We start from the raw sequence: 26,408 nt of genomic DNA, 5'->3' as shown, positions 1-26,408 counted from the left end.
TCTGTGGTAGCCTGCATCATCCTACCTCAATATCACCATTTCCTTCTTGGGTCTAATCTTGATGGCTGTATTCTCTAAAGGCAGTTGCTCAGCAATGGTTTTCAGCTCCTCTTCTGAGTACAGGCCAGGGAAGTACCCTTCTTGTGCAAGCCCTAAAAGAAGATTCAAAAGGGAGGAACTTGCTCCCTCTGGCACCATCAAAGCTGCTGGCTTGCCCACGAACCCTGCATGCCAGGCGGCTTTCTTGAGGCATTTCAACATAGCCTCATTTGGCTCCAGGGGCAGCTCAAAGAGGCAAGCCTGGCTAAGTCGGGCAGCCAGGTATAGAGCAGTTCGTCGTCCCGTTCCCCTGGTATACGATAGTAGAATTCCATGTTGTTGTGGACCAGCCAATACCCGGGCCAAGCGGGCCACATGCTGGGCAAAGGGGCGACATGAGGAAAGCCGGGGACCTGGGCCCAACTCTGGCAGCACAGTCTCCAGCTGCTTCTCTAGAACCTCCCAGGTTTGCTGCAAATAGAGTCTAGATTCCTCCATAGTGGATTCCAGTGACAGTTCCTGGGTGAAGAGCAGCTCAGAGGCCCGTTCTTGGGGCAGCAGCAGCAGCGCAGGTAGCAATAGCGGGGCGGAGATACACAGTTGACCAGCTTTCTGCCACCGGATCTTACTTTTTTTCTCTAGCTTTGTAGAGGAAATATTCTTATGGCTCAAAGTCACAGAGATGACTGATGGAGAGACCTGGTCAAGTGGTGTTGGCCCAGTCAATGGCAAGTTCAGGGTTTTGGGACCAGGGCCCAGTGGAGACCAACTCACAGTCAAGGCCAGCAAGTCTCTAGTCCCCGGTTCATCCCCATCTTCACTTTCGCTGCTGCTGTGATCTTCCCATTGGGCCAACTCCTCCTCAGACTCTACCTCAGGCACCAGTTCCTTCCTTTCCTCCTCTACCTTTTCTGATTCCCAAATGCTCTTGTAAGCGGTATTTGAACAAAAAGCACTGGTTGCAACAGCCAGCAGCATCTGAACACAGCGCTCCCGTTCTGTGTCTGTAATAAGGCGGTCGGCGAAGATGCGTTGGGCCTCATGCAGCCAGAGGTGGGCCACAGTCCTGATGGCCACCAGAGTGGCCAAGTGGGTGCCCCGGAGGCCTGACATGCGACGAAGCTGCTCCAGCCGAGTCTGTGTGTGAGCAAGGCGCACTGGAGGGCGAGGGTAGAGCAGCTGCAGACTGTTGAGCAGATGTTCTATAGTGTGTGAGGAGAAGCGGTAGTGAGGTCTGTGGGGGGATACGGGGAAGTGGGTCCGCATTTCCTCCCAGGCATCCAGAGTGGCAGTGACCAGTGCCTTTGCCATCAATTCTTGCTTCTCTAGGGAGGGGAAGCGCTCAAGCCAGGCCTGGACCCCTGCGCAGTGCCTCGATAAAATGGTCACCCGGCTTACGTTGTCCAGCAGCAGCACTGTGAAGAGCCGGGTCAAGCGTGAGCACAAAGGCAGCTCAGAACAGCAGGGGGCTGTGGCTGTGGCCAGCCAGTTGAAAGTGGTGGGTACTGCCTGCAGCTCCAGAGTGTCGTCATCATACAATGTGCTATGACTCAGGACCTGTCGCAGTGTCTCCAGCACAGGTTGACATTTTCTCGTGGGGTCTGCGGGCGTCAGAGGGAGATGATCAAGTGTTAGGCCTTTTAAAAAGGATGCTCTCTGGCCGCCACACCTCACCAGGGGTACCCCCGCCACCAAGTGGTAGGAATGGGGACTGTGTGATATGAGAGAGATGAAGGTCTATTAGGTGTCTGTATCTCCATCACAAGATGTAGAGTAGGAAGAGTAGACTCTTCCTTTGCATTTGTCTGGCTCCTACTTAGACGTGGTACCCTAGAAGTAACGGTAATCTCATTCAGGAACACCATTTATTGTGCTAAGATAACAGTTAGTTGCCTGCCTTGGGACACAAAGTCACATGGTGTCATGTGATAAAATGACTGATGCTGAAGCAGTTGGGGAGTTAGAAACTTAAGAGTTTGCAGAGACAGTAAGTATAATCTCTTTCCTTTCCCCCTTTTCTCTGTTTCATCATCCTAACACAGATTACAGCATGTCTGAGTCCAAGTAAAGAATGGTAGAGATGGCCCAGCAGTATACTAAGCAGAGATTTGTGAGGGAAAGAATGGCAGCAACTAGCTTTAGGAAATGATCAAGATAGCTTTTGATCTGAATCCCCTAGTGAACTGCTTAACAAGGAATATTCCACTATCTTAGGATTGTGATACTGGGGTTAAGAGAGACTGAACAACAGCTTTCCTCTGCTAAAGATGTTTGTTCTCTTGACAGTGACATACCATCAACCCAGCTATTAACAGTAACAGGGTAGCTGACTCTACTTGAATGATATGTTACAACTTGGGGTTTTATAACTGTATCTTTTTCATTATCATTGTTTTCAGGATGAATGAATAGAAAAGCATTTAAGTGTTTATTATGGACCAAACACTATACTAACTACAGAAAATACAAATACAAAAGCAAAAATTCACTTTCTAAGGAGGACAGGAAATATACATAAAGTGGTGGTGGCCAGGAAATGCAGTGTTGTTATCTAGGAGATTGCTGAAATGGTGTGCAGAAAACCAGGGCAGACAATTGCTACTCTCTTTCCAGAGGCAGTGTTGATCTCAAGTGGAAAGAGTTGTTAGGCAAGGTGATATTTGCCTAGTAGTAGGGAAGAAAATGACCGGGGAATGAGCCTACAGAATTTAGAGCTGAGTAAATATTCTAGATCAAGACTTCTAAAATTATGGGCTGCCATCTCACATGGGGTCTCATAACTGAACAAATTATGTAAAATTATGATTTTTTTGATCAGTAAATGTTTAATTTGTATACCTATATACCTGGGGTCACGTGAAAATTTCTCAGGAGAAAGGGGGTCATAAATGGAAAAGAAATTAAGAAGTCCTATTATGTACTTTTGGAGATTTTTTCCATAGTTCTAGCTGGAAATAAAATAATATACAAAATTTGTGAATATTATATGTGAATGACTACTTACATTTTAAACCTTAGGGAGAGGAAGCTGGGTAGTAGAAAGGGGAGAGGGATCAGTTAAATAGCAATTCAGGCAATTTCCTATTTTGCAATAGCATCAGCTCTTTTTCCATGGCAAGCACTGCCTTCTACTTTCCAGGTAGAGAATGATCAACCCGATTGTCTTTTACACATGGGAATGTCAATCCTCATTTTAGAAGTATGTGGGGAGAGGATATTGCTTAGGGAAATGTGAACTATGACATGGAATAAAGGGTATAGAATGAAATGTGTGAAAGATGTTGAGTGTGTGGTATGGAATTTAGGGGAAGAGATGTGGGTTATGTGATGTATCAGCAAGAGATACATCAGGGAAATCAGTATGCTCCTGTGTGCTCCAAAGGCCGGAAGGTATGTTAGATTAATTAATATTTTAATGTCCCTTCCAATTCAAAGGAATTTCTATGATTATTAGATCTAGTGGAGCTGCTTCAGATAGCATGGGAAACTGGGAAGATGAGAACAAGAGTCAGGAAGACCTGAATTCAAACCCATCCTCAGAAACTTAGCTATGTATTCCGGGGCAAGTCATATAACTTAGGCCTGTCTTAGTTTCTCCATCTGTAAAATTGGAATGATAATAGCACCTTCCTATTTTGCAAACCTTAAAGCATTGTATACAGTCTAGTTCAATACTCTTGTTGGAACCAGCAGGTGACAGAGGGCCACTTATAACATGGGCCACTTGAAACAACTTCCTAGTGAAACTTCTGGCAAAACAGAACAAAAGAAGAATGGGTCAAATGTGAAGATGTTGAAGATGTTATCAGAATGAGAGACAGTGAAACCTCTAGGGAGGATAAAGGAGTAGACTAAAGGTTGATACCAGATAGCCTAAAATATAGGTGAAAAGTATGGTAGCCAGGTAAGACAATGTCTTCTTTATTCAGAGTGTCATGGAACAGGGAAAATGGGCTAGGATAGCTGCAAAGTGAGACGGCAGTCCAGTTTGAGTGTCAGGGGAAACTTAATCATGGTCCATAAAATTACTATTAGAGATGCAAAAAGGAGAACTGAGGAACTGAAGGGCAAATGGACAATTTGCCCAGAGGTTCCCTAGGAACTACTAAGAAATGAGATTGCTTGATGATGGATCTGATGGTTTTAAGAGTGTGCATGAGGCTAGTTGGAAATTTAACTAGTTTAATGGTTATGCAGAAATGGAGGGGGGTGTGGTGTGCCAATAATTTACTGTGGAAGGTACAGAAAATAAATCAGAGGTAGAGGACAGATCAGACCCAAAAAGTCCCAAGGTTATAGTCACAAGAGGAAAAAACATCCTACTCCTCTAGATCGTGGTTCCTGTCTCAGGAGCCCTTTGTTTTTGTAATCTGTGACATCTCTTCCATCCCATTCCCAGTTCTGGACCCTTACCAGCTGCTGCCATATGCAGATCCTTCAGATAGAAAAGAAAAGAGCCCTTGGAAGGCACTATTTTCCCCGGCCAATTCTGGTTCTGCTTATGGATCTCTTGAGTCAGAAGATTTCTTAGATGAGTTGTGGTAAGAGCCAAATGGATTGGTATATGCACACATGGGTGGTTGGGCTCCACCAGCACTTCCACAAAGGCAGACTTTCCAGAGCCAGTCTCTCCAGTCAGCAGCACAGGATGTCCCGCAGACAAGAGGAGATCCGCCACATACAATACACATTCTGCCTAGAACCAGGAAGTGGGACATCAGCTCTGGACATTCAGATGGCAAAGAAAGCCAATTCCAGATAGCTCTTTTCCCACATTAGTTTCTTCCCTCTCTACTTATCATCCATACCTGGGCTGAAAAGTTGAAGGTCCCTATAGTTCCCTTGATCCGTTTGCTCAAATACAGGCCTGAGAAAGGCACCAACGATCCGTCCTCAGAGCAAAGATGTAAGTCAAACACAGAGGTACAAGTAGGCAGCTCAGGGTATTCACAGTGGTGCTTCAAAATTCCCCTAACAAAGTTGTCAAAGGTAGACCAATGCCTGTATAAATAAAAAGAGGAAGATGCATGCTTACAGAATTCTCATCTGGGGCCTGGAGTCCATGTGCTGAATGCATATAGTTACTCCTAGTTACATATACATAAAATCTCTCACACAGAAATTGTCACACATACAGTCTTTCTTTCACACTCAGAAATGTGTTGTTGAGTCTAGCAGTGCCTGCTTCTCCAAAGACCAGAAGATGGTCTCTAGTGCATCCACTCTGGGGTTTCCTTGGAGGCACCTGGATGGGAGATGGGATCCAAAGCCCCAAATAAAAGCCAAGAGGAAGCTATTGATAGCCAGCAAATGGTTTCGACGTTTTTTGTCCCCGTCCATGTCTTTCTGGAGTCCCTCAGCAGATATGCTTTCTTGAGTACCTTCAGAGTCTTGGACCATTGAGCTTGAACGGCTCAAGTTGTCTGTAAATGGGAAACATAGGAAGAGCCTTTTGGGATGAAAACATAACATCAAAAGGGAAACCTCTATCCCAAAAGCTCCTTCTTGTCAGACTATCATCAATCCCCTCTCCTAGATTGTAGGGCCTTTTCCTATCCCTGATGCTAGGCTATTTATCTTCAACTAGCAAATCCTCTGCCCATCCCTCTTTTCCAGTTGTATTTGTTCCTTTTCTTTTTTCCCTTTACCATATCCTGGCTCTTTCCTTCCCCACTTCAGTACTAGGCCTCCTCTTCCCTCATCTCAAATCCACCCTTTCCCTTCTTCTCCCGTACCCCCATTGGTGATGTGGTATTGCTCCTCTTCTGTGTAGTGCAGGTGGGGATTAAGCAGCCCTTGGAGGAGGTGGGTCATGCTGCGGATCTCTGCCACACCTGGGCTGGATGTTGGCTGTCCATGGACATGGAGCACAGAGTTGGCACCCTGGCGGTTTAGGAAGTGAAGCATGGGGGGCACTAGGTCATCCGCTAGATATTGCAACTCAACCATGGTTTGGGGGAGCAAATAGTACTCTCGAGGCAGTTCTGTCATTAGAGTTGCAAGCATAGCCTGCCATGTCTGATGCCCTCCACAATATACCAGGGCACAACTTCCGATTACATAAGGAGACATACCAGCTGTGTTCACAATCTCAAGCAGGAACCAGGTATCTTGTGGCCAAGGTATTTGTTGACCATTGGGCAGACTAATTTTAGCAGCATTACTTAGCAAGGAGGCAACAGGATCCAGCCAAGCAGCACTAGGCACTCCATCACAGATGATCCAATGCTGAATTCCCTGTGGGTCCCTCATAGGTTGGTTTACACCAGCCCACAACAGCTGGGAAAAGACCCCATGATTCCAATAGTTTTCCTCAAACCAGCCTAGGAATTCCTCTGAGTTAAGGCTACTAGGATACAGGGAAGTGGTTTTCACAGGCCTAACATCTCTAGAGGCTTTGTTCCTGGCTACCAGCTGGTTCCAGACCTTAGCCAGGGCCTGCCAGCATGTGCTCTTCCCACTGCCAGGTGGACCCATGAGCAATATCCCACGCACTTGCCTCAAGGCCTGGCTCAACTGCTCTAAGGAGCACAGGAAATCAGGATCCACATACAGGCCAATCTTCCGTAATTCTTTTGTCAATTTGGGTGGAGTTACAGTCCATGGTGTGGCCAGCACATTGCCTGCCCCTGAAAAGATGTCACGGAGCAGCTGACGTAGCATAAGGAGGTGAGGTCGCTCAGGACCATTAAACAGTGGTGAATGCAGCAGGGCATGAAGCAGAGCAGCCTCCTCTGCAGCACCTAGGGTTCGAGGAAGTTGGGGGCCCTGTTGTTCCTTAGGAGTTTCCAAGAATTTTAGGGTAGTCTCCAGGATCTGTACCAGGATGTTAAGGCGGCTGGGCAGCAGCCTGGGCTCTAGGGCCTGCTCCAAGGTGAAGAATGTGGCCAGACGAGATGCCAGGCGCACAGCGTCCCGGAGTCCAGCACCCATCAGGGTCATTTCAGTCAGCTGTTTTAGGTTTGGCAGTGCCATGGTCACAGGGCGAAGCAGGAAGCGCAGGTTGGTGGGCAAGGTAGAACTCAAGTGGGTGAGTGTTAAAAAGCATCCATAGCCAACGCGCACAAGAACTTGATGATTTTCAAAGAAGCTACTGCCCAGGATCTGAGGCATCAAGGGATCCAACTCAGAAATTTCTGGAGCTCCCAGAAGCAGAGGTACATAGAGACACCGCAGATCATCTAAGCGCTGGCCCAGAGCCGAGAGCAAGCCAACTGGCAGGGCACCTGCAGCTTTTAGCAGGAGCCAGGCGCCACTCTGCAGGGCTCCAGTCAGGTAGGACCCCAGGCAGTGGGCTTCCATGTGCATTACACAGTGTAGGATCACCAGCTGACGGCCCAGGGCAGAGGCCAGTCTGGCCACTAAGGCACTCTTGCCAACACCAATAGGGCCAAGAAGGGTCCCACAAGCGGCTTCTTTCAGAGCCAAAAGCAGCCCCAGAGCAGGTCGTTCAAGCAGTAGGGCGGCTATTCGTCTCTGGCCGGGGCCCACATACTCATAGGTATATAGGAAGGGATGCCCCAGTACTTCCACCCAACATGTGGGCTTTTTCCTGTGGGATGAGCCAACTTCAGATGGCTCATTAGAATCTGGGCTTTGGCTGCTGTTTTGAGGACCCAAGTAGTACTTTAACTGGCGGGCCCAGTGGAAGTCTTCAGACTCACTGACTTGTTGCTGCTGCAAAAGTACTGCTGTGTCCCGATGGGCTATAACCCTTGCAAGCAACAGGGTCAGCAGAAAGGACAGTCGAGGTGAGGGGGGAGGGTGACCAATATGGGTGCTCCGCTGTTCACGGGCAAAATTGGACAGGGCCTCCATTTTACGGAGCTGCATGAAACTAAGGAGGTGGACCTTTTTATTCTGCATTGCCTCCTCTACGTGGATCCGCCAGGCCACCTCTTCGGCTACCAGCACACACTGGACTGGAAAGGCCTGGGCCAAGTCTAGCCAATGATGACTATGAAGATACAAGTGGGGCTCCCCAGGACTTTGGGGTTGCTGAAAAACATGGTCCAAGGACTGATTTAGGGCCAGGCGAGCAGCCACACAGTCTGATAGCCCATATACCAGGGCTGACCGTATCCACTGTTCCAGGCTGGTCAGCCACTTGGGGACATCATGTTGTAGGGGCAGGGGAGAGCGCAGGGCCAGGATCTCCCCAAATTTGCCCATGATGGACTGAGCCTCTTCTTTGACCTCCAGGATACTGGGTCCTGAGGTGTTGCATGGCTGAAACACCACAGTCTGAATGTGGGGGAAGCAGCGGTGCACCCAATGCTGAGTCTCAGCGGCTTCCCAGGGGGCCGACATCAGGGCCACGAGCTCCCCGTCACTGAGGAAAAAGAGGCGAGGGAAGCGCATGCGCACCCCATAGAGCACCGTTTCTAGGGCAATGATTATGTACTCCAGTTCGAGGTTGCCCGCACGTAGGAGCCTCTGCAGCTGCTGGTCCCGGAATCTGGGATTTCGTGACCCGCTGGGCACCATGAGGGATAACACCAGAGGATCCTCCAAGGAGACCTGCATGAGTTCTCGATATTGAGAATCTACCACTTGAAACCTTTTATTCTGTGGAAGAAAAGAGGTTGGAAGATTGAAAAAGATGGTAGGAAAAGGAGGTGAAGGAAGGAAAAAAGAGCCCAGGCAAGGAGTCCTTTCCCAGTGCTCCTTTCCCCACTTGTTCTATAAAATACCCAGCCCGCCTTCTCACCAGTTCTGGGCTAGGCAAGTTGATCTTCATCTCATAGATAACTTTATTCAGAAAAATCCATTTCTGTTGGAATACTACCCAAACTTCCATCAAGGCACCTAGAAAGATAAGAGAGTCTGGGCTAGGGTCCTTGAGGAACTACAGGTTAGTAAAGGATAACAAAGATCCAGGCCCACTATTTTAACTGAAGACTAACCCCAAGAATAAAAATGTACAAGGTAAGCAAAAAATGAAGGTGGTGATGTGACTGCATAATCACAATGGATCCATTGTCATTAATATAACATTCTTTCTACCACTACAAATTGTTACTCTTCCAAACCTTCTCATGCTGTGCCATTTTTATGCGTTTTTTTCCATAAATCATCCACAGAAGATCTATTCAACAGCCTTCAATATTTTGGAACCATAGAATCTCAGAATTGAAAGATCCCTCAATGGTCATGTAATTCAACTCCTAACCATACCATGAAGCCTAATAAGTAGCCTGCTTCCAAATAAAGACCTTTAGTGATGAATTCACTCCTTCCTGATTCAAATATCCTTATCTCTCTTTTAGAAAGCTATCTAACCAGAATCAGGAAAGGAAGTTTTGCCCATCTTTTCAATTACAGCAACAATTAAAGTCTTTGTTCTGGTAGGTAATCTGCCTTTCTGCAACATTCCTACACTGTTCTAACTTATGCTTTCTATGATCATGCAGAAGGCAGCTAATTCTATTCTCCATATAACAGTATTTCAAGTACTTGAAGACAATTATGCTCCTCTTAAATCTTCTCTTCAACATGCTGAACATACTGAACATACTCAGTCCCTTCAAATAAACCTCATGTGACAGGAATACCCTCCTTCATCAAGAAGATGCCCTTTTCTAGGTGTATAATAATAATAGCAAGTACTTATATAGTCACAACAACCTTACAAGATGGGTACTTTTATTATCCTCATTTAAAAGATAAGATAAATGAGGGGGCAGAGCCAAGATGCTGGAGAATAGACAGGATTATTTCCTGAGCTCTCCCCAGCTTCTATTAGAATGCTGGATCATACCTCTGAATGGCTTCTGGAGTGACAGAACCAAAACCCACAGATATTTGGAATGTAATAATTTTCCAATTTAAGATATTTTGAAAGGACTTTAGGAAAGGTCTGTCTCAACTGAGCAGAGGAGAAAGCAGCCCAGCACAGGGAGGCCCAGTGTAAGGAGACCCTGCACAGGGAGGCTTAGCGTGGGGAATCTAGCAGGACATTCTTATTAAAAATGCAGCAGCATTGGCTTCTCTATCCTACTTCAGAAGGCCAGTGGATCAGCAGGCCAGTTGTGAGATATCTAACACAATTACACGAGGCAAACCCTAGAATGACAGGTGGGAATTGGCTAGGCCCACCAAGCACAATCGGAAAGCCCCATTGGCCCCAGCACAATAAATGAGAGGCTCCTGTCCCCCTGCAAAAGAAGCTTAGAACAATCTTCTCTGTGTCCTAGGAGTACAGCTCAACTTTTTAAAATGAACAAAAAACAAACAAAAAGAGCTCTGATCCTAGAAAGCTACTATAGAGACAGGGAAGATCAGAAAAGAAACCTAGAAGAGTATATAGCAAAAGCAAAAGTCCAATAGGTAAAGCTTCAAAAGGGGATATGAACTATCTCCAGCTCAAAAGGGTCTCTTGAACGAATTCAAAAAGGATTTTAAAAGAGAGATAGAAGAAAATGGGGGGGGGGGAGGGAAGGGGAATGGGAGCTATGCAGAAGAACTATTAAGTTTTGGGAAAAAGCCAACAGCTTGGGGGGGAAAAAGCACAGAAATTGTAGGTGGATAGAGAGATAAATCATAAGCATATTGCTAAAGTTATTGGTAAGAAGTTTTTTCATAGGAGGTGTATTAGTTGGTCATAGTGGAAACGTGGGTGTGAGGCTCGGACTCATAGAAAAGCCATGGTAAGGAAGAGTGTTTTTAGTATATGAAGAAAACAACATAATAAATAAATCTGGCAAAATCGGAAAAGATATACTAAAAAAAACAACTTCTTAAAAAATAGAATTGATGAAATGAAAAAAATAACCCACCAAACAAAACAACTTCTTTAAAAGTAGAATTGGTCAAATGCAAAAGGAGATAAAATTAACTGAAGAAAATAATTCACTAAAAATCAGAATTGAACAAATGGAAGCAAATGACTGAGACATCAAAGAAAACCAAAAAAGAAAAAATAGAAGAAAATGCAAAATACCTCATTAGAAAAAGATCTAGAAAACAGATCCAAGAGAGTCAATCTAAAAATTAATGTATACTAGCTGAAAGCCAGGATGGGAAAAAGAACTTGCATAACATCTTTTAAGAAATCATCAAGGAAAACTGCCTTGATATCCTAGAACCAGAAGTCATTGAAAAAATCCACCAATTACCTTCTGAGATATTAAAATGAAAACTTCAAGGAATATTATAGAAAATTCTAGAATTTTCAGACCAAGGAGAAAAATACTGCAAGCAGCCAGAAAGAAACAATTCAAATATTGAGAAGCCACAATCAGGATTACTCAGAACCTAGCAGCTTCCACCTTAAAGGACAAAAGGGGCTGGAATATGATATTCTAGAAGGCAAAGGAACTTGGACTACAACCAAGAATCAACTACCCAGGAAAATTAAGCATTATCTTTCAGGGGAAGAGATGGACATTGAATGAAATAGGGGATTTTCCCATCATTTCTGCTGAAAAGACCAAAGCTGAAAAGAAAATTTAATCTTCAAATACAAGACTCAAGAGAAGATAAAAATGTAAAAGGAAGGAAAAAAATTTTTAAAAGGTTAAAATGTTTATATCTCAACACAGGAAGATGATACGTGTAACTCTTGAAAACTATCTTGTAAGTATAAGTTGATTAATGTGATAATATAAAAAAGAAATTAGGGCTGGAAAAGAGATTGTAGTGAGAGAAGAGGAAAAGAGAGGTAAAAATGGGATAAATTATGTAACATAAAGAGACACAAAAGACCTTTCACAGTTGAGGGAAAAAAGGGAGGTGGCTAAGCACTGTTTAAATCTTAACCTCATCAGATTTGTCTAAAAGAGGAAATAACATATATACTTAGTTCAGCATAAAAATTTGTTTTACCCTCTAGGAAAATAGAAAGGAAAAGAGGAAAGAAAAGGGAAGCCTGAAAAAAGGGAGGGCAGATTGAGAGAGACGGTGGTCAGAAACAAAACACTGGTAAGAAAGGAAATGGTGAAAGGAGAGAAAAGTTTAATCTGGGGAAAATAGGATGGTGGGAAATAAGAGTTAGTAATTTTAATTGTGAATTTGAATGGATGAACTCTCCCATGAGACAGAAGCAGATAGCAGAGTAGAAAAGCCAGAATCCTACAATAAGTTGTTTAGAAGAAGCACATTTGAAACAGAGAGATACAAACAGCGTAAAAATAAAAAGCTGCAGCAGAATATATTATGCTTCAGCTGAATTAAAAAAAAAAAAGTAGGGGTATTGATTCTGATCTCAGATCAAACAAAGCAAAAACAAGTCTAATAGAAAGAGATTAAAAAAGGAAAGTACATTATGCTAAAGGTTACCAAAATAATGAAGTAATATCAATACTAAACCTATATGCACCAAGTGATATAGCATCCAAATTCTTGAAGGAGAAATTAAGTGAGTTGCAAGAAAAAATAGATAGCAAAACAATACTAGCGGGAGATCTCAACCTCCTCTATCAGAACTAAATAAATCTAACCAGAAAATAAATAAGAAAAAAAAATGAGATGAATAGAATTTTGTAAAAGAATATTGAATATTGAGTGAGAATAGAAAGGAATATATCTTTTTTAAATGGTACATAGCACCTACACAAAAACTGACCATGTATTAGGGTATAAACACCTCACAATCAAATGCAGAAAGGCAGAAATAATAAATGTATCCTTTTCAGATCAGGATATAATAAAAATTATGAGTAATAAAAGGTCATGGATGAATAGACCAAAAATTAATTAGATACTAAATAATCTAATCTAAAGAATGAGTGAGTCAAACAAATCATGGAAACAATAATTTCATCTAAAGGAATGACAATAATGAGACAATAAACAAAACTTATGGGATACATACAAAATCATTTAGGGAACATTCTATATTTCTAGGGAATACATTTATATTTCTTACATTAATAAAATAGAGAAAGAGAAGTTCAATGAATTGTATATGCAACTAAAAAAGCTAGAAAAAAAAAAAACAAATTAAAAAACCCTAGATAAATACCAAATTAGAAATTCTGAAACTCAAAAGAGAGATTAATAAAATTAAAACTATTGAGCTAATAAACAAAACTAAGAATTGGTTTTATGAAAAAGCAACAAAATAGACAAATCTTTGAATTTAATTTTAAAAAGTAAAGAAGAAAACCAAATTACTAGTTTCAAAAATGAAAAGAGTGAACTTAATATCAATGAAGAATAAATTGAATCCATAATTTGGAGCTATTTTGCAAAATTGTATGCCAACAAATCTGACAATCTAAATGAAATGGATGAATATTTTTAAAATATATAGGTTGCCCAGATTAACAAAAGAGGAAATAAAATACTTAAATTTTAGAAAAAGAAATTGAACAAGCCATCAATGAACTCTCTAAGAAAAAATTTCCAGAGCCAGATGGATTTGTAAGTGAATTTTACCAAACATTTAAGAACAATTAATTCCAATACTATATAAACTATATGGAAAAATAGGGAGAAAAAGAAGTCCCAACAAATTCCTTTTATGACATAAATATGGTGCTGATACCTAACTCAGGAAGAATCAAATTACAGACCTATTTCCCTAATGAATATTGATGCAAAAAATCTAAAATAAAATATTAGCAAAGAGAAAAATAGTAATTTATTACCAGGATAATACACTATGACAAAGTGAGATTGATATCAGGAATGCAAGACGGATTCAACATCAGAAAAACAATCAACATAATTGACCATATCAATAACCAAACAGAAATCATTTGATTATCACAACAGATGCAGAAAAATCATTTGACAAAATAAAATACCCATTCCTATTAAAACACCAAAGTGCATAGGAATAGATGGAGTTTTCCTTAAAATAAGTGGCATTTATCTAAAAACATCAGCAAGTACTATATGTAAAGTAGATAAGCTAAAAGCCTTCCCAGTAAAATCAGGGGTGAAGCAAGGTTGCCCATTATCACTACTATTATTCTATATTGCATTAGAAACATGAGAGAATCAACTAAAAAACTAAAAGAAACAATTAACAACTTTAGCAGAGTTTTAAGATATAAAATAAACCTATATAAATCATTGGCATTTCTATATGTTACCAACAAAGTCCAGCAGCAAGAGACAGAAAGAAAAATCCCATTTAAAATAACTGTAGACAATATAAAATATTTGTGAGTCTACCTGTCAAGACAAAGCCAAGAGCTATACAAAACATGTTTCACACAAATAAAGTTAGATCTAAACAACTGGAAGAATTTATCAAGGACTCATGGGTAGGCTGAGCTAATATAATAAATTACAATCCTATCTTAATCTATTTATTTGCTGCCATACCAATCAAACTGGCAAGAAATTACTAGGTAATAATAAAATTCATCTGGAAGAATAAAAGTTTTAAAAGTTCAAGGGAATTAATGAAAAAATGTACAAAGGAAGGTGACCTAGCTGTGCCAGACCTAAAACTGTATTATAAAGCAGCAGCCATCAAAACTATTGGTACTAAGAAATAGAATAGTGGAGCAACAGAATAAATTATGTTCACAAGATACAATACTCAATGACTATAATAATCTAGCATTAGATAAATCCAAAGACTCTACCTTCTGGGATAAGAACTCACTATCTGACAAAATTTTCTGGGAAAACTGGAAAACAGGATCGCAAAAACTGGGCATTGGGCATTGACCAACATCTAACACCTTATACCAAGATAAGATCAAAATAGGTTCATAATTTTGACACACAAAAAAAGGTGATTAAGTAAATTAGGAGAATAAGGAATAGTATATGTAAGGGGAAGAATTTATGGCCAAAGAAGAACTAAAGAACATTATGAAGTGCAAAATTTAGCATTATGGTTACATTAAATTAAAAAAGCACAAACAAAACCAATATAGTCTAGATTAAAAGGGAAACAGAAACGTGAAGGACAGTTTTTATATTCAATGTTTCTTTTTTAAAATTTTATAGTAACTTTTTATTTTTCAAAATACACGCAAAGATAGTTTTCAACATTCATCCTTGCAAAACCTTGTGTTCCAATTTTTCCCTCTTCCTTCCTTCCCCCTTCTCCTAGACAGCAAATAATTCAATATAGGTTAATCTTCCAGATGAAAAAGTTAAAGCCATTTCTAGTCACATGAAAAAATGTTCAAATCACTATTCTTAGAGATGTGCAAATGAGGCAACTCTAAGGTACCTACTATACACCTCTCAGATTGGCTAAGATGACAAGAAAAAATAATATATATGGGAAAACTAGGACTCTAATGTATTATTGGTAGAGTTATAAAATGATCCAACTATTCTGGACAGCAATTTAGAACTAGGCCCAAAGGGCTATCACATTGTATATACCCAATACCCATTATCTTTATTGGGCTTATATCCCAAAAAGATCAAAAAAAAAAAAAAAAAAAGAGAGAAAAGGACCCACATGTGCAAAAATGTTTGTAGTAGCCCTTTTTATAGTGGCAAGAAACTGGAAACTGAGTGGATGTCCATCAATTGACTGGTTGAATAAGTTATGGTATATGAATATTATGAAGTATTATTGTTCTATGAGAAATAACGAGAAGGCTGATTTCAGAAAAGCCTGGAGCGACTTACATGAATTAATGCTAACTTAAGTGAGCAAATCCAAGAGAACATTGTACACAATAACAAGAAGATTATGTAATGACCAACTGTGATGGATTTAGCTCTTTTCAACTATGAGATGATTCAAGTCAGTTCCAATAGACTTGTAATGGAAAGTGCCATCAACATCCAGAGAGTGAAATAAGGAGATTGAATGTGGATTAAAAGCATAATATTTTCATCTTTTTATTGTTTGTTTGTTTGTTTTTTCTTTTTTTTTCCTTTTTTTCTCATGCAACATAATAAATGTGGAAATATGTTTAGAAGAATTGCACATGTTTAACCTATATTGGATTGCTTGCTATCTTGGGGAGGGGGAATGGGGATAGAAAGGGAGAAAAAATTGGAACACGAGGTTTTGCAAAGATAAATGTTGAAAACTATCTTTGCATGTATTTGCAAAAATAAAATACTATTTAAAAAATAAAAAAGACAACCCCCCAAAAAATAACTGAAGCAGCAAGAAGAGATTAATCTACTTATGCTAGTAATTGTCTGAGACAAGATTTGAACCCAATTTACAATTGAATCTTTAGTTTCCTTAATTTGCATTTCTCTAAATTATTAATAATTCAGACTGTTCTTTCATGTTAACAACATTCCTTTTAAAATCGCTTGTTTGGTATAATACCAGTAATATCACTTTTAGTTTTATACCCCAAAAATATTAAGAGAAAAAGGATTAATATATTAAAAATATAGAAGCTCTTTTTGTGGTGATAAAGAATTTAAAATCCATCAATTGGGGAATAGTTAAATAGGTTATAGTATATGAATGTGACAGAATTCTGTTCTAATTTAAGAAATGATGGTGTTGAGTTTTGGAGAAACCTGAAAAAACATAAACTGATATAAAGTGAAATGAGTTAAACCAGGAGAACAATATTCAATAACAACAAAATTACAAAGACAAACAACTTGGAAAGACCTAAGGATTTTAGCCAATTCAACCATCAACTAAAATTTCAGAAGAATTATAATGAAACAAGTTTTTCATTTCTAGATAAAGAAATGGTGAACTTACGAGTTCAGACTGAGAACTTTTTTTTTAAAACATGGCCACTTGTTTTCTTTCTTTGTAAAAGGTTTCATTTTTCTTGCTTTCTTGGTGGAAGGGAAAAGGGCAAATTAGGAAAGAGAGAATGTGAATCTAAAAAATAAAATTTTATAAAAGGAGAAAAAACATATCTGTTTTCTTTTGACCCATTTATTTACTATGGAATGAATGGCTTTTGTTCTTATAAATTTGAATTTGTTGTTTCTCTATATCCAAATATTTATCATAGAAATTTGCTGCACAGATTTTAAAAAAGCTCTCTTTTTCCTAATTTTAACTCAATTGGTTTTGTGCAAAATTTGTTACCTTCTATATAATTTAAATTGCTAATTTAATTTTCTAGGATCCTGTCCCTTGTTTGGCCATGAATTTTGCCCACATCCAAAGCAGAGAAACGTATTTTCTTCCTTGCTGCTCTTATGTGACCTCTTATATCTATGTCATTTATTCATTTGGAGCTTACTGTAGAGCAACAATAATTATTATGATGGTGATGATAAATTATATAATAAGTTATTATTTTACATAGCTTTTTAAGGTTTGCAAAGTACTTCACAAATCTTATTTTCACAACCACCCTGGGAAATTGGTATAATATTCCCATTTTACATATGAGGAAATGGCCACATAGAGATTTTTACTTGCCTAGGTTCACATAACTAGTAAATAAGTGCTTTCCAGTTTTTGTCAAAAAGCAAGTCCTGACCTGGTAGGTAAGGGCCTTTGGATTTTTTTTTTTAATTATATACTTAAGATAATTATATCTTATCTTTATCATCACTCTACTAGACTGATCAACTTTTTCTATTTTTCTAACCAGCCAAATTGATGATTAATTACTCCTATGTAGTCTGAGTTCTGGTATTGCTATCCCTTTCCTTTCTACTTTTTAAAATTATTTTAAAATTCTTGACATTTTTTTCCTCACCAGATGAATTAAATTTTTGTTCTAACAAACATTAGCTTGTAAATTCTTGGGGAAGGACTTGGTTGACAAGACAACAAATAAGTGTATTAACTTAGGATGCATTATCATTTATTATTATATTGTTATGGCTTAATTATGGAGTTAATTTCTCTCCATTTTATATAGGTCTGTATTCGATAGTCTTTTATAACTGCATTGATATAGTTCCCGTGTATGTTTTGGTACACAGACTCCCCAATATTTTATCTATTCTATAATTATTTTAAATTAAATTTCCCTTTGAAGGATTTTAATAATATTCAGAATGCTAAAGATTTATGTGACTTGTTTTATATTCTACAACTTTTAAAAAATTGTTAATTTTAGTTGAATAAGTTTCTTTAATCCATCAGAATGATGCGGGAAAGATTCCTTTCTAGATTCCCACCCTCTCCTAGTTAATAATGTAAATTGCCCTTTAACTCACAAATCCTGGTCCCTTTGAATTCCAATAGAAGATCTGACCTGTTCCCAGCCCCACCCGAATATGAGCCAACTTTGGGGCTACACCCAAAAGCCCCTCGAGCTAAGTCTCCTATTATAAAAAAGGCCAAGCTGGGAACCCCTCTTTGCAGAGATTCCAAACATGGCTACCATGTGAGTACCCTCTGTCCACTGGACCCTCTGTCCAGTGCCCTCCTTATCTCTACCTTCGCCTATACTTTAACTTTGCTTATCCAATAATAAACCTCTTTTATCAATCTAGCTCCCTGGGCCAATAAATGCTTTTATTGGGAACTCGCACCGCTACTAGACCCCCTTGCACCGAATCTGTACCCCAAACCTGCCACTAGACCTTAACCCTAATTTCATTTAGGTACCCCAAAGGTAGACCTCAACAAGAACATCTTTAAAACTTGATCATTTTCTCTTTAACTATGGATACTTTATTTTTCTTAGCTTATTCCTAAATATAGCATTTCTAGTATCATATCAAATAATAGTGATATTTCCTCTGATATTACTTGAAAGGCCACCAAGGTTTCGTCACCATATATAATGCTGGCTATAGGTTTTAAATATATAATTTACTGAAGAAAGGTCCATTTATTCCACTTCTTTCTTTTTCTTTTTTGTTTATGAAAATGTATAGAAATAATTTCTATACTTTTTTTTTTTAAACAAATGGTTATTGTATTTGTCACATAGTTTTTTTTCCTCCTGAGTCAATTGGGGTTAAGTGACTTGCTCAGGGTCACATAGCTAAGGAAGTGTCTTGAGACCAGATTTGAACGCAGGTCCTCCTGACTTAATGGGCAAGTGCTCTATCTATACCACTACCTAGCTGCTCCCATATACTATTTCTAAATCTACTAGCATAATGTGTTTTTTGTTATTATGGTTATGTTTAGTTTTCCTACCATTGAAAAAACTATTAATCTTATAAATTCAATTTTCTAAATACTAATTTCTTTGCTGTCATTTAACTATTTTTGTCAATATTAGAGATGCCCTACAATTTTCCTTCTCTGCAGTTTTCTCTCCATGATTTGAATATCAGATCATATTTGTTTCACAGGAAAATTTGATAGGATCCCTTCCATTCCTAATTTTTAAGGTTTATAAAATATTGAAACTATTCTTTAAATGTCTGATACAAAATTCACCAGCTGCTTCAATTTCTTTTTCTGAGTTTTGCTTATATAAGATCTTTATTCTTTTTCTGTTATCTGGACATTTCATATTGTTTGTTTCATATTCATTGTTGTGAATATCTGTTTTATTAAATGATCAGTTTTAGTAACATTAAATTGGATGTAATAATTTCTAGTTCATTTATTCTTGTGTTGCAAGCTTTTTTCATTTTTAATATAATAGTTTTAATATATACAATTTAATTTCCTCTCAAAAAAATCAGACTACCTAATAATTTTACATATAAAAACAAATCTTATTTTAACAATCCAACAAGTTTTTTTGTTTTTGTTTTTGTTTTCAATTGTGTTAAATTTTTAATTTTCTAAACTTTTATTTAGGGATTTCATTGTGTTTATAAATTTTCTAATTTTTGAGTTGCATTTTTTGAGCTGTCCTTTTCCCTTTCGTTGATGAAATTTCACAAGTTTTTCCATTTTGACTGTATCCCAAAAGTCTTATTTCAATTTTATCATTTTCTTTGAGAATTCTAGGATTTGAGTTACCATTTTTTGGTGTTTTGTTTTTGGCTTTGTTTTTGTTATTCCTGAGACAACTGGGATTAAGTGACTTGGCCAGAGTCACAATTTACCATTTCTCTAGGATTAAATTACATAATTATCATTTAAATTTGGATCAGTCCCTGGGTTTTTTTTAACATGGTAGCTATATCCACACACCCTCATTTTCTTACATTCTCTTCTTAGGGTCGTTCAAAAGTTTCAAAAATACCTCTTCCTTACTTCCTATTTCTTCCCTTAAGAGCGCTTATTCTCCCATTTTACCCCCAATCTCCTATCACACACACACACACACATACACACACACACACACAACAACAACAACTTTTTCATTCCTTTAAATCTTCCTCTGCCCCTCTCTGCTTGTGGACCCCTCAACACTCACGTAAGCCTCGAAAGATGGACACCCATTCCTGGGCTCGGTCCCGGAGATTCTCAGTATATTGGGAGTTCAAGATTTTGAGTAGTGTCTGCAGGCTTTCTTGAATTCCATCTTGCAGGCTACTGATATCTGGAAATAAAATATGATAGTTTAGTTTGGGCAAGGAACAATTAATAAGAGTCCCATTCTTTCTTGAGCTACTTGTTCTAGTTTAATACCTGTAAGGCCGATGGGAGATGGGGCAATTGAAAGGTAGAGATGAAGAAGGTGTTTAAAAAGGAAATCCAGATCTCAAATGGATAAAAAATTCACTCTAACCCAGAAGCAGTACCAATTATACCATCTGTGGCTAGGTTTTGATAAAATGGATTGAAGAAGGAGAGAACTGAAAACTTATATTTTATTTAATTTATACTTTAACATATTTAACATGCATTGGTCAACCTGCCATCTGGGGAAGGGGATGGGGGGAAGGAGGGGAAAAATTGCAACAAAAGGTTTGGCAATTGTCAATGCTGTAAAATTACCCATGCATATAACTTGTAAATAAAAAGCTGTATTAAAAAAAAAAAAAGAAAGAAAGAAAGAAAGAAAAGAAAACAATGAGAGAACTGAGAACCTTTAGCTTCTCAAAAAAAAAAAAAGCACCTGTTCCCAAGGTTACTATAATAATCAGATCTACTCTGTATTACTTTTATGGTTTTTTTTTAAATTTACAAAAATTCTTTTTCTTTCTTTTTTTTTTTTGTTTTTGAGGCAATTGGGGGTTAAGTGACTTGCCCATAGTCTCACAGCTAGGAAGTGTTAAGTTTCTGAGGCCAAATTTGGATTCAGGTTCTCCTGACTTCAGAGCTAGTGCTCTATCCACTGGGTCCCTAGCTACCCCAAATTTGTTCTTTTTATAATTTCAATGATATATGTGGCTGAGTTAAACAAAAAAGTTTAAAAGTATGGGGCTATAACTGAGGGAACTGAGCAGATTAGGGCAGCAAGTAAGAATTGAGTTAACTACACTGATTCCATCTTATGACAATTCAGGATCTGGCTTAGTTCCTTTGCTATTCAATTATGGGTCTAATCCAATTTTTATCTTGTGAGAAAATTATAAACTTCTATCTGCTGAGATCCTTAACTAAGGACTTATGTTAACCAGAAACTCAGACCCAAAGATTGAACAATTGTACATCTCAAGCTATCCATGCATTTTATCTGAAAAGTGACCCCATAGTAATCAATTATAGTTTCCATGACTATTTATAAATACTTGGGAGGAATCACAAAGGAAAGGATTTTTCTTTCCTTTTCTGATTTCAGGCAATTATACCTGTTCACTCTCCTCCCACCTCCAACTTGAAGAGTCCCTAATCTTTCATCCAATTGGAATCAGATTACCTGTCTTATTATTTTTAGTTAACTAAATAATTGTTTTTAATGTATAAAATTTTAACTGTTTCTCTCCATTTTCAAAGCCTAAGGTAAGATAGTCTGGTTCCAGTTTGTTGGGCAATTGTCATGCATTGTTTAATAACTCAATATGCTCTTTTTTTTTTCCTCAATCATTTTATCTTTCACTTGTCACATAACACAATAGCTTTCTCTCACTCATACAATCTAAGATATAAATGGTTAATGATACTTTCATTCATCAAAAGGTAAAAGAAGCCAACAAATATGAGGGACAGCTTGTGCAAAAGAGTGGAAATGGGAGATGGAATGACGTGTGAAGAACAGCAAGTCAGTTGATTGAATTATAGATAAAGTACATACATGAAAGAGACAAATCAAATTCTGAAAAGAGAAATTTAAAAGGCTCTTCTACTCAGACCAGGAGTACACAAGAGGACTGCAGAATCTCACCAGAACCCCAAGACTGAAGCACTGTGATCGATAGAAAGCATGGCATATGCCTCATAATGAGAGAAGGAATAGCAAAGAATAGAAAGGTTGAACTTCATAAAAGCCCCAAACACAGTACCTCAGAACCCTGAGGCAAGAAAGAACTCCTGGAAAGAACCTAGCCCATAAACAGCCCCCTTGCCCAGTAGCAGGGAAGGAGGGCAACAGTGAAACTTAAAAGTGGTAGGTGGCCAGGTTCCCTATGGCAAAAAGTAGGCCCAGTTTTGATGTAACTTCTGAGTCTAGTAGTATGGGGGAAGGACCCTGGGAAGAATCTAGCATAAAAACAATCCAAGAATCTCTTGTGAAAAAGGGAAACCTTATGCAGAGCTAAACAAACTTGGAGCAGACTCATAATACCTTGAAGATGGCCTGGTATTGGCTACCAAACTCAAGACTAGTCACAGTCTGTAAACAACATTCCAGAGTACAAGAATGGACCTTGATCCAAGCAAAGGCCCATGAATCTAGACTAGAATTTATTGTTCCTGTGTAATGGTTTGATATTAATTTTCAGTTGACTTTTAAAAATTAGTTGATAAGAGAAATGTAATTAGAAAGTTTCTTTAATTCTCCTTTGTAATGTTTGGGCTAGTTTTCTGGAGGTCCTTCGGACAGACCTTGGTCTCAGCAGGAATAAACACCACGAGAATGGTCAAGAATAAAATCCAAAGTCTTTATTGTCCCCTTCGCAGTCTGTGTCTGTCATAGTCTGACCCAGTCTCCTCTGCCAGTCTAATCTTAGTGCAGGAGGCATGAAGAGTCACCACAAGGTTGGTCAAAGATAGAATGTCTGTGGCTGACTTTGTCCTCAGTTTAAATCCCTATTACAATTGCATCACTTTTCCCACTTTTATTCCATAGTCTAGTTCATGGATTTCTACATAGTTTGTTATGTTGATTTACAATATGACTTCACCATGTCTTATCTACAGTAATCCTTTTGAATGAAGTATAGCTTTCTATTGCCATATTCCAGGAATAACTAAATATCCTATTAAGTTCCAATTATACCTAAGACTTTCTTGATCATAATAATCTTAAATTAAGATTTCAAATTCACTTTGTACCCATAGTCTGCACATTTCTGCACATAATCCCTATAAAGAAATATGAGACATGGATTTCTTTGACAAAGAGACCTAACTCAGTTTCAATTGATAAATGATGGACCGAAGCAGCTACATCCAAAGAAAGAACACTGGGAAATGAATGTGAACTATTTGCATTTTTGGTTTTTTTCCCGGATTATTTTTACCTTCTGAATCCAATTCTCCCTGTGCAACAAGAGAACTGTTCAGTTATGCAAACATATATTGTATCTAGGATATACTGCAACATATCTAACATATACAGGACTGCTTGTCATCTAGGAGAGGGGGTGAAGGGAGGGAGGGGAAAAATCGGAACAGAAACGAGTGCAAGGGATAAAAAAATTACCCTGGCATGGATTCTGTCAATATAAAGTTATTATAAAATAAAATAAAATATATTAAAAAAAGAGAGAGAGAGAGAAGAAATCTGAGACAACAATATTTATTACTGATCCTCTTCCTAGATATTTTTTCTTCCTTTCTACTGGACACTTCCATTGCTATTCTTCCTATATCATACTTGCAACTCTCCATAATATGTAGTTTAGAGGTTGCATTTGTGATGTTTCTTCTCTTTTTTCAGTTGAAAGCCCTCATACATTCCTTTCTCCCAGGTGTTCATCTTAAGTCACCATTTAGAAATCCAAATTCTATTTTTAAGCACTATCTTCTTAGCAAGATGTTCATTTTCCATATCTTCCTTTCTCTTCATATATTCAAATTATGGCAATGATAAAAAACATCATCTAAAATCTTAGGTTTCTGAGTAGAATTTTATAATTCCTGAAGATGTCTTCTAGATTCTTTCTGGCAGTGTGATAGTATGGATCTGGAATCCTAAAACCCATGTCTAGATTCTAATCCTGTCACTGTCGAGATGACTTTAGGAGTCATTTAACATCTCAGTCTCCACAAGGGCTTTGACTAGACAACTTCTAAGATCTGGATCAACTCTAACTAGGTCTATTAGATGACCTCCAAGATAATATTTAACTCTAAACCATTCAAGAATCACAAGAAAAGAGTAGTTTTCTTCAGGGATTAAGTCTCAGATAACAAGATATCCCTCCAGTTGGTCATGTTGCACTAATGATTGCTTCTATATCCTTTCCACAGTAGAAATAGAAAGTCACTCATAGTCAGGACTTGATTTCTTCTTCTGTCTTATTTGTCTTATTGTATGTCTATGAAACCTGGAAGGTATACCAGCATCATGCCAGGAAACCAAACTGCTTCCATTTGAATTGTCTTAAGAAGATTCTGAAGGTTATCTGGCAATATAAGATAGCAGACAATGAGGTTCTTTCTCAAATGGACTAAATTACCAAGAATTCAAACTCTACTGCAGAGAGCACAACTCCAATTGCCTGGCCACATTGTTCAAATGCTCAATATATATTTGCCAAAAAAAAAAAAAAAAACTTACTTTCTGGAGAACTCAGGGAAGAAAGATGCTCACATGGTGATCAGAAGAAATGATATAAGAACACTCTCAAGGTCTTTCTAAAGAACTTTGGAGTTGATTGCATGACACAGGAGATGCTGGCAAAGGACTATCCAGCATGGCACACCCACATCCAAGAAAATGCTGTGCTCCATAAATGAAGCAGAATTGCAGTGTAGCACAAAGAAACATGAGATGTTCAAATTTAGAGACATCTCCATTCCAAATATTTGTATAGATTATTTATCCCCACCTATAAAAGAACATTCACGTTCATATTGATCTGATCAGTCACAGTCTGTACTTTACCTTAATATCAACATAGCGATGTCATTTTGGTCTTCTTCAAGAGCACTAAATAAATGCTTATTTGAATCAATGAATGAAACAAATTTGATATTATCTATATCACTGAAACTTGGTGTGTCTATGATTGGAAAATGGTTCTAGATAGGTATGTATTATTTAATAGGGACAGAATAGACTAAGGAATTGGAATGAAGAGGTACTATAACTTAAAGACAGGTTTATTTGAAGAACTCCAAAACTCAAGAAGCAATGAACTGTGGTGAGTATTTAGGTGAATATTGTAAAAAAGAAACCTGAAAGCTTGAGGCCCCAAAATATAAAATTTACATTTATTTATAGATCTATAGATTCATGCATGGTAACAAAGTCTTCAAGAAGTTGATTCATACAGGATTGCATTTTTCATGTCACTATGTCCTAATTTTATGACATTCTTTGTTCCTTCTCAATTAGCCCTTTGATGAGGTTTTCTCCCTTTATTATTTTAATGTAAAGATTACTACATAGGTATGATTCTTATGGTCATATACTTAAGATACACACTTTAAAATGATTTAGTTACATTTCTAAAGTTAACTAGCACAGCAATTTCCCTGGTGTTATATCATAGTCTGATTATACACAGGGCTTTTTTTTTTTTTTTTTTTAAATATGGCACTATGCTCTTAATATAAATCACACAGTTATTTCTTTATCCTAATGATTATAGCTCATAAAAGATTAGAAAGGTTATATAGAACAAAGCATTCAAGGCATTAATCTTTTTCCTTTCAATATCAAATGAAATCAGAAATTAGAAGCAACATTGTTACTGCATTATATACGAGATTACCAAGACAAAAAGAAGAGGTGAGGAGTTAGGAAAAAAGCTCTCAAACCTGGAACAGAGGCAACTTCAATTGCCCAGATATCTGTGAGCGATCTTTGTGACAAAAGCAGAAGAGTTATGATATAATAATAAAGCTATCCTTAATGATAATTTTATCTTTCCAGTATTGGAGGAACCAGTGAAAGAATCTTCCATCCTGGGCCTGCTTCCAACTAAAAACGAAGAGCTTTTGCTCAAGTAGAAATGAAAGGAATATCAATGAGCGGTTATATATGAAATTACCATTTCATTCTAGAATTCATGCTATAGAATAGGACTTCTTAACTTTTCCACTCACCCTTTTTTACCCAAGAAATTTTTACATAGCCCTGGGCATACAGGTATATAAAATAGGTAGAGACATCAAATAAATCATAATTTCATGATCCCCCATATTTAGTTATGCAATCCTATATAGGGTTGCAACAAAGAAGCTTTGTTCTAGAGAGAGAAGAAAACTGGGCATATATATTCAGACTATATATATATATATATATATATATATATATATTCACACTACAATCTGAAAAGCAGACAAGATTTGGGTGCAGAAGATTCAAAAAGTTCAGAGAAAGGATAGATAGGATCCATAACCTAAAATTCTACTGAGAAAG

The 26,408-nt window shown here is 38.1% G+C and overlaps 1 protein-coding gene across 1 annotated transcript in view; it reads right to left on the bottom strand.

Annotated features, from left to right (window-relative positions):
- Window positions 1-26,408, bottom strand: part of DNHD1 (dynein heavy chain domain 1) — a 109,119-nt gene that overhangs the window by 32,396 nt on the left and 50,315 nt on the right. The window contains exons 19-25 of the mRNA XM_051990811.1: window positions 20,187-20,312; window positions 8,750-8,847; window positions 5,775-8,607; window positions 5,285-5,462; window positions 4,848-5,040; window positions 4,453-4,735; window positions 26-1,640 (exon numbers count right to left, since the gene is read on the bottom strand). Coding sequence (XP_051846771.1) covers window positions 26-1,640; window positions 4,453-4,735; window positions 4,848-5,040; window positions 5,285-5,462; window positions 5,775-8,607; window positions 8,750-8,847; window positions 20,187-20,312 — 5,326 coding nt within the window. The remainder of the gene's footprint in view (window positions 1-25; window positions 1,641-4,452; window positions 4,736-4,847; window positions 5,041-5,284; window positions 5,463-5,774; window positions 8,608-8,749; window positions 8,848-20,186; window positions 20,313-26,408) is intronic.

The sequence above is a fragment of the Antechinus flavipes genome, chromosome 3, assembly GCF_016432865.1.
Source record: "Antechinus flavipes isolate AdamAnt ecotype Samford, QLD, Australia chromosome 3, AdamAnt_v2, whole genome shotgun sequence".
NCBI lineage: Eukaryota > Metazoa > Chordata > Mammalia > Dasyuromorphia > Dasyuridae > Antechinus > Antechinus flavipes.
Note: the sequence above shows the minus strand (reverse complement) of the source record. Positions and strands in the feature narration are given on the sequence as shown.